The 9,792-nt window shown below is 33.8% G+C and overlaps 1 protein-coding gene across 1 annotated transcript; it reads left to right on the top strand.

Annotated features, from left to right (window-relative positions):
- Nucleotides 1–6,262: 6,262 nt before the first annotated feature.
- Nucleotides 6,263–8,851, top strand: LOC18100578 (pectinesterase PPME1). The gene is made up of 4 exons (XM_006381831.3): nucleotides 6,263–6,763; nucleotides 6,998–7,204; nucleotides 7,848–8,092; nucleotides 8,528–8,851. The coding sequence occupies exons 1-4, from the start codon at nucleotides 6,275–6,277 to the stop codon at nucleotides 8,682–8,684; spliced, it is 1,098 nt and encodes a 365-aa protein (XP_006381893.3). The 5' UTR covers nucleotides 6,263–6,274; the 3' UTR covers nucleotides 8,685–8,851.
- The last annotated feature ends 941 nt before the right edge of the window (nucleotides 8,852–9,792 follow it).

Consider the following 9,792-nt stretch of genomic DNA (forward strand, 5'->3'; position numbering starts at 1 on the left):
CAGTAGCATGGCAATGAAACTATTGCGCAAAATCAAAAGAGAAATGGTGGGAAGGAATGAAAACAGTTGGGGATATATTTAGTAAGCTATTCAGCAACAAGTCAAATATTGGGAAAAAGAGCATCCCAAAGACCAAAAACCTCCACAACAAGAAAGATATATTTTGTGATCAATTCAAGTACCAATAAATAAATCTTTGAATTCGCTAATTAGAATCCTCATTAGATTGTGATAGTTAGTAGACTAATCTTTCTATATAAACATTCAAAATTATGAGTGTGTTGATAAGAGTGTCAATTAATCAATAAAGACTGGGATGTTCCAAATACTTGTGTGTTTAGTTTTCAACAATTGGTATTAAAACTCAGGTTAATTAAGAGAGAAAAACATTGCAGCCTTTTATCTCTTTTACAGTAAAAAACACAAAATTATTTTTGGCAACAATAAAACAAACTAGCAGCAAACACGCAACAGTAACAACAACAATATTGATCAACCCTCCAGCAACAACATATTTTCAAAGTAAAAAAACCAGGAAAAAAAGCAGCTTGTATCCTTTTTTTCAGAGCAACAACCAGATGTAATAAAAGACAATAAAATAATAATTAAGCCTCTCCCAACATAAATAGCAGCAATCCAACAGCTCCTTTTAGTTGTACTTGTCCAAATCAACAACAAATAACAAATATAAATGATGATGTCCTAAAAATCCATGTAGACTTGAAATAGGACTCTCGGGTTAGATAATCAGTTACTCAATTTGTCATAACAATCTCATTCATTCTTCATATCCAAGTTGTTTGATAACTTGTGTTAGGTGCTTTGTAAGCAAAGGTGGTTTGCAGCTAGTACCTCTAAAAGGTCTCCTTTAGTGGAGGTGGGACTCTTTGATTCTTAAATAATAATCTTTTTAGAGAGAGAAAATACAATAATATTCTAGAGAGAGATGCTTTGAAAATATATATGCAGTAGAGAATAAAGATTGTAAACCTTTGTTATGAAGGTCTAACGGCGTATTTATAACCCATGAATTTTGTACTTTGTGGAGAAAATGGACTCGAGGGTAACTTTCTTTTTTATGATATTTTGAATTGCATTATGACCTGTATTCCACTCATTTTATTTAGTTAAAATATTATAAGTCATGAGAGATTTAAGCCCCCGAGTGGCTGGGCTTGACACACTACGAAGCCCCCTTTCTAGGCATGGTTATTCCCTTGGGCATGCCTAAGAAATGATGGTCATTCGCTTTCGCGTGCCTAAGGGAGGAGGATCTTAAAGGTTTTTTAAGCCAGTTAAATTGGGTTTATCAGTAGCCCCCAAGTCTTTATGATATTGATATGCAAAGACTTGTAAAAATACTGAGTTACCATGATGAATTTGTTGAATCTTCATCGTGTGATAAAAGGGGTGGAAACCTTGGGTAATATACCGGAGAGCCCATGTGGAGGGGTATGCACCATTGTTAGAGAAAGAATTTCTAAGTATATAGAGGGCATGAAGGAAATTATACTTAAAAAATTTCCCTAAATGGTAAGAGAAAAGCATAGGGAAAGAGCCCGTACTTAGAAATATTTCTAAGTGGTTGTGTGAAACCTTAAGAGGGCAAACCTATGCTTAAAAACTTCTAAGTGATTATAGATTCTTTGGAGAGTGGGAGCTTATAACTTTCCAAGCATTTTCATAAGGCTTAAAAGCCCTCCACTAAAGAGTCGTAATCATGATTGTTTTTTAATTATTTTTAACGTGGCATGAGAGCCCCCCACTGAAGAGTGGTGATTTGATGATGTTGGTATATGTTATAGGGAGACTAAGTCCATCCCTTGGAGTGTGGCACGTATAGCACTAGAGGAGACTATGTCTATCTCTTGAAGATTAGCGCATATAGCACTAGAAAGATCACATCCATCCATTGGAAATCAATGCATATAGCACTAGGGATACAACGTACATCCCTTGAAGAGTGGTGTATATAGCACTAGGGAAACAAAGTCCTTTTATAAAGAGTGGTGCATATAACACTGGGGAGACTACGTTCATCCCTTAAAGAGCGGTACATATAGCACCGAGGAGACCAAGTCTATCACATGAAGAGTGGCGTATATAACAATGTGGAGACTAATTCCATCTCTTGAAGACCAAGTTCATCCCATGGAGATTAGTGCATATAGCATTGTGGAGACCAAGTTCATTCAATGAAGAGTGGTACATATAGCACTGGGAAGACTAAATTCATGAATTGGAGATTGATGCATATAGCACTAGAGAGACCATGTGCAAACTTTAAAGATTTCCCATGAGGAGAACACATGCCATCCCCCGGGACTTTGCTAGGGCTATAGCCTTTAGGAATCAATTGAAGAAAATTAAAATTCATCTAGAATAAGTCATTCATATATAAGAAACTTACATTCTTATCAAGGATTATATATCCTGAGATGATCAGAATGATAGGTATGGGAGAGGCTTTTAGGAGAAAACATGTCATGAAGGTGGTACTAAGATGTTGGCTTCGAATACCCCGATTACTTCACTTGAAAGATCATTAACATTGGTTGTCTTTGTGAAAACAAGGAGGTCCATTCCAAAGTAAACTGGTCGCTTCAACCTGTATATGATTTTCCATGAATTGCTTTACTTTGGAGAAGCTTCTATTTGGTAATACATAAAGTTTTCTCCAGATGGCATGTTCCCTTGCTCCTCTTATTAAGGCTTCCAAGGTTACTGGCTCAACTAATTCTTCCACCTTGAACATCTCTGCGTTAAATCTCCTCAAATATGCTCGTGTAAACTCACCCTCTTCTTGGGCAACATTGAAAAGCTGTGTGAAGGCTTTTTTTCTGGGTATGTTAGTGCCAAAACGTGCCACTAGCTTGGCACATAGGTCAATGAAACCAACAATAGAGTTTGGTTCCAGGTTGTTATACCAAGCACGTGCAGATCCTCTGAAGATTGTAGGGAATATATTGCACATTGAGTCATAGTCTTGGATGATCAACTCCAAGCTATTGTGCACATTTTGCAGATGCTCCCTTGATTGCTGCTACGACTAGGAATGAGTGTTATAGGCATGGTGGTAATGTTGGGTTTTATGATGGTGAGTAACAATGTGGAGACTAGAGAAAAGGAAGGTTACGATATGGAAAAAAGACTATAAAGACAGTTACAAGTTGGCATTTATAGATATGGAGGCGCGGTGGAGAAGAGAGGGATGTTGTTTTGGTCAATATGATTGGGGTCTTATGTTGTTTAGTGGGGAGAGAAAGCTTCAACATGATGAAAATGGAGTATGATTAGGGGAAGGATGCGAGAATCTGGAGTAGGTGAAGAAAAGAAAGGAAAAAAAAAGGAAAACGTTATGTGTTGATGCCTAACTTTTTCAATAAGAAATGTTGTTTTTCTCTCTCTTTTTCTTTCTTACTCTCTTTGATCTTTTCCTATCCTTTTGGTTTCTCTATGAATTTTTTTCTCTGCTTTTCTTTTCTTGGTTTTCTTCTGAATGTTTTGGTGAAAGTGTTTTTTATCTCTAGTTTCTCTATATGATGTTTTTTTTTATCTCTAGTTCTTCTCTCGTGAATCTTTTTGTGTTTTATATCATTTCTATTTTTTTTCTTTGTTTATTTGATCTAGCCTCTTCTTTGTTTATTTTCTACTTTCTTTTTATTCCTATATCCTCATCTCATTATCTTTTTATCTCACAGTTGTTTTATAAAGAGCCTCAACCTATTATATTTATATTTATTTCTATTATTTAATGTTTAGTTGATGTGGGAGGAGTTAGCATAATCAACCATGATCAATCGATTATAATAAACTAATATTGGCATAACCAACCAAAATTGATCTAATAGACCAAGATTGAAAATAATCGATCATGATTGATTTCCCATAACAAATGATGATCGATCAACTATGTTTTTATATGTATGCTAAGTTTAAATAAAATCTCTTATATACATTCATGATTTTACTAATTATGCTAGTGAATTCACATTTGCATGTTGTTAATTTAACTAAAAAATTTGACATAATAATTTATTACCAACAAGATCATTGTTACATATAGATTATACTAGTTATGGTCTGTGTTACGCCGCGGGACCAGATTTGTTTTTGCATAAGAGATAATGTTCAAGTGCCACAAACACGTTTTAAAACAGGAAGAAAAATCTGTGACACAGGTCATAGATCCAACTAAGTCAAATAAGTTTATTTTATTTTAATTAGATGAGAAAAAATAGGCAACAACAACAGATGGTCTAAATTTTTTTAAAAAAAAGATCTAATAACCTGAGAAAACAATATTTTTTTCCAAAAAAGATAAACTATGTAGCTTAATTCTCAACCCATTAGATATAAAAGGAAGAAATTGGGTAAGAACAAGAAAAAAAAAAAAACCCAGCCTGAATCAACTCGAGTTAGGTTATGAGATCAAGATAACCTGATAGAAAACAAAACAAAAAAAACCACAAAGCTTATTAAAAAAAAACCAATGTCGAATGATGAAAGTTGAAAAGAAAATGACTTTTACCTATCATAAGTAAAAAAAAAAAAATGTTAACCTGCTTTAACTTTTCAAACTCACGATTTGGGTCATTACATGGGAATCACCTTATCTTTAAAAAACACAAAACTCAATTCCCAACCAATCAAATGCTAAAGGCTAAAATTGGAAAAAATAATTTTAGTTATATAAAAAGATCCAAAACAAAGAAAACATAGCAATTAAAAGAATGAGGATCAAAATTTAGATAAAAAAAATCTAATTTTTGATTGAAGGGTTAAATTAGAACGAAAAATTAATTTAACAAAAGGAAAAAAAACAATCTAAAGAATGAGGATCAAAACTGAAATGAAAAACAAAAATAATTTTTTGTTTGAATGGTGAAATTGACAAGAGAAATCAATTTAAAAAGAAGGACTTAGAAATTAATAAAACATATGAGGACAAAATTAGAAAAAAACAACATAACAAATTAAGACTGAATCATGAAATTGAAAACAAATCGAAATCTTACAAAAAAGCCATGAACAAAAGTTAAAAATAAAAAAATAAGAATTTCTTAATAAAAAAGAGGACAACTCTGAAACTTTGCATGACCAACGTGATTTTCAATGAGATGAGAGAAAAAGGTAGGAGGAGAAGAAAAAAATGGCCACAAGAAAAAGCACATTTTAAAAGGAAGAGCTCGTTGAGGTGCTTCCAAAGACCTTGTTGACCCCAATATCTAGTTCTATAATTTTTTATGATAAAAGCAAAATCATTAATTTCACTGTTCTAGTGAACATTGTTTTCACTCGTAGTGAACAATGTTTTTCCAAAATGTTGTAGATTTTGTTAATAGTTTATATATCTAAGATATTGGGTTCTTTAAAAACAAAGCTTCTTTTATTGGGTTTTTTTTTTAATCTTAATACAAGTAATACTTTATCTGAGTTAACAAAATAATATAATTAGCTTATCATTTTTTTAGCCAAAAAAACAATAAAAGGGTCATATATTGGGTTAAATTGAAAATATAAGTGTATGCTAAAAGTTTTGGGAAATACATGCAATGAGAAAATATTATATTATACATGTGAAATGGTATTATGAAAAACTTGGGAAGAGATAAGTTTACAAGGATTAGAATAAAAAAATAACCTAAAATAGAGAGATTCACTGTACTCATAGATATAGATCCTTATTCACCATAGTAGTGTATTTAGCATCTTGTTCATCCAAAAAAAAACAACGATCTTGCTAATTTCGAGGTAACCCACCTTTGTATCTTTTTTTTTATATATAATATGCAACTTTTTGATAATTTGATATATATTTTACATACAATTATATTCATGCAGAGATTATATAACTAATAACAAGACATATAAAAAAATAAAACAAGAAAAGAATATGATGTTAAAATTTAGTATTATATAATGAATTTGCAACAAGAAAATATCGTACAGAAAAGCATATTATTCTAGCAAAATAAATTAAATTTGGCGCTAGACGATGAACATAAGTATAAAAAAATGTAGTTCCATTCTAGTTTGGCCAATGGAGAAATAGCTATCTTTGGCTATGTTCGAAAAAGAAAGAAGGAAAGAAAGAAAAAGGAATGACGAAGGAGAAGATGCTATTCTATCGTAATGCTACATATATATCAAGTGGTTGAGAGGGAATTATGCGAAGAGCTCTCTTAATCCCAAGTATTTTAAGCCTCTCTTACTAGTGATCAGCCTATAAATTCCAATCTTATTCCACGAAAATTTTCACCAGAAAAAAAAGATGGGTACTTGCATTGCAGCTATTCAGTGTGCCATTACAGCAATTCTTCTTGTGTCCACCACCGTTAGTTCCGATGATAAAAGTCCGATACCTGCCGATCCATCGAGCCTAAACAAATGGTTTCAGGACAATGTCAGGCCCCTGGCAAACCGTAAGGGCACCATAGACCCTGCCCTCATGGCGGCCGAAGCCAAACCAAGAACCATCAAGGTTCGAAAAGATGGAAGTGGAGAATTCAAAACCTTGAAGGATGCCATTAACAGCATTCCAACAGGGAATAAAGAACGAGTGATTGTGCATATTGGACCTGGAGAGTACATTGAAAAACTCAAAATTGAACGTGGAAAACCTTTTGTTACATTCTTGGGATCACCGAGTAACATGCCAACCTTGTCATTTGATGGCACGGCAAGGAAATATGGAACTGTTTACAGTGCTACCTTGGAAGCTGAGGCTGATTACTTCGTAGCTGCTAATATCATTATCAAGGTGTGTTCATGTTTCATAAAATATTATCAATTTCCATTTCTTTTCACTACTTCACATAGCCCGCCTGAAGTTTGAATGTTAATGAAGAAGGGAGCTTAAGGCCATCTAATCATCATAGATCAGGGCAAATTCCCACGTCTGAAAATTAAAATGTATTTTCGCATCTCACTAATTCTTTTCTCTTCTGAGGTTATTATATGTTGCCTTTTCTTTTCTATGGAATTGTTGGAACAGAATTCTGCGCCGAGGCCGAAGGGGCAATTGAAAGGAGAACAAGCAGTTGCTCTGAGGATTTCTGGCGACAAGTCTGCTTTCTATAACTGCAGATTTATTGGATTTCAAGACACATTGTGTGATGACAAGGGACGGCATCTCTTCAAGGATTGTTATATTGAAGGCACCGTCGATTACATTTTTGGAAGTGGAAAGTCCTTGTATTTGGTAACCCTTAAAAAATTAACTCTCCTAATCAAATTCTATTTAAAAGTTAATTGTCTTACGTACTATGTATGGATAATAGTTATTAAAACACGACCCGCCGGCCCGGGAGGTCTTGGTTTGCTTTGAATAATCTAAAGAGTTGACCCGGTTGAACCTGAGTGACTCGATGAGTCAACTAATGACCCGATCAACATTTTTTTTATTCAAAAACACATTGTTTGATTTCTTTGAAAATAAAATTGTCAAAACAATTTTTTTTCATAAATAAAAAACAAACAGAACTAGTCAACTCATCAATCCATGTATTGACGAGCTCAACCCGCTCACCCGGGCCCTAGTTTTGTTTGGGTTTAATTTTAAACTGCCTGGAGAGTTAACCTGGTCAAGTCTGAGTGACTCGGTTTGTTAACTTGTGAGCCGGTCAATATTTTTTTATTTTTGTTTAAAAAAACATTATTTTGATTTTTTTAAAAGGTCAAAAACAATATTGTTTCTTTAAAAGAAACTATATAGACTGTATCAACTCATCGATGCTTTAAATGCTTATTCTAACCAGTGACCCGGATCATTAAGCATGATGGTATTGATAGCAATTGATGTCCATAAATGTGGTGTAATATAGTGAATATCTAATTAAATGCAGGGAACAGAGTTACATGTGATTGGTGATGAAAAAGGGAATTTCATCACTGCCCATGCAAGAAACAACGAGGCAGAAAATACTGGATTTTCGTTCGTGCATTGTAAAGTAGATGGCACTGGCACCAAGAGGGCGTATTTGGGACGAGCATGGCAGCAAAGGCCACGAGTAGTGTTCTCATACACTACCATGAGTAGTGTTGTCAATCCTGAGGGATGGTCCAATAATTTCCACCCTGAACGAGACCAGTATGTATTTAATCCATCTTCTATTTATAATTATTTTAGATTGTGTTTATTCAGTGTTTTAAGAAGATATTAAAAAAATAATCATATTTCATTAAAAAGATGAAGATAAAAACATAAAATAAATGTTTAAAAAAAGTTTTGAAGTAATTTTTTATCATTTTAAAATAAAACAAGTCCTTTCTATTTTTATTGTGATTGTCTTTTCTATAATGAGACATTAACCGAATACTTTTTTAATGAGATTTAATTTAATTAATTTCAAGCTTGTTTATTATAAATAAAAAATAAATCGAAAGGGTTTTTATTATTTTTAATGAACGAAAGATATGGACCCCTAATTATTTAGATGAAATTAAGTTTACATTTTTTGAGAGTGGAATCATTAAATTTTAGGGATTGAATGTTTTATTAATATATACGAGCCATTGCTTTCAGTACTGCTTTATTTGGAGAATACAAGTGCAAGGGGGAAGGAGCTAACCCCGCAGCCCGTGCTAAAGCGAGCAAGCAGCTAACCCCTGGTCAAGTAGCACCCTTCATTTCTCTTGGCTTCATTGAAGGTTCCAAATGGCTGCTACATCCTCCAAATTAATTTTGGATATAAATAAAAAATCAGTATCCTTAGGCATATAGAGTGCTAATTACATCTATGTTGTGAAAAAATAAATCAATATGCAGAGAAACCAAATGAAGGAAATTGGATTCTCTCGTTGACATGTATCTAGATCGCCATATATTCATCGACAAATATCTTTTTTTCTTCTTGTTTTTACAAATACCATATATATATATATATCCAAAAAGGAAGGCCATGATTAAAGACTAAATTGACTACAACAACAATGTTGAGAAAATTGTTTTGAAAAATCAATAAACTCATTAAACAACATGCCTTGTTCTTTAAGCTCCCGTGTGGCTGGGCTTGGCACATTACTAAGCCCCTTCTCTAGACATGTTTATTCCCCCCCCTAAGTTTTTATGATATTGATACGCAAAAACTTGTAAAAATTCTTAGTTACCATGATGAATTCGTTGAATCTTCATCGTGTGATAAAAGGGGTGGAAACCTTGGGTAATATACCAGAGAGCCCATGTGGAGGGGCATACACCATGGTTAGAGAAAGAATTTCTAAGTATATAGAGGGCATGAAGGAAATCATACTTCAAAAATTTCCCTGAAGGGTAAGAGAAAAACATAGAGAAGGAGCCCATACTTAGAAATATTTCTAAGTGGTTGTGTGAAACCTTAAGAGGGCAAACCTAGACTTAAAAATTCTAAGTGATTATAGATTCTTTGGAGAGTGGGAGCTTGTAGCTTTCCCAGCATTGTCAGGGGAAACGAAGTCCTTTCATGGAGAGTGGTGCATATAGTAGTGGGGAGATTATGTCCATCTCTTAAATAGCGGTACATATAGCATTGAGGAGACCAAATTCATCCCATGGAGAGTGGGTATATAACACCGGGGAGACTAAGTACATCCCTTAGAGACCAAGTTCATCCCATGAAGATTGGTGCATATAGCATTGTGGAGACCAAGTTCATTCCATAAAGAGTAGTGCATATAACACTGAGAAGACTAAATTCTTGAATTGGTACATATAGCACTAGGAAGACCATGTCCATCCCTTAGAGATTTCCCATGAGGAGAACACATGCCATCCCCTGGGACTTTTTTAGGGCTACAGCCTTTAGAAATCAC

This window comes from Populus trichocarpa, chromosome 6, assembly GCF_000002775.5.
Source record: "Populus trichocarpa isolate Nisqually-1 chromosome 6, P.trichocarpa_v4.1, whole genome shotgun sequence".
Classification (NCBI taxonomy): domain Eukaryota; kingdom Viridiplantae; phylum Streptophyta; class Magnoliopsida; order Malpighiales; family Salicaceae; genus Populus; species Populus trichocarpa.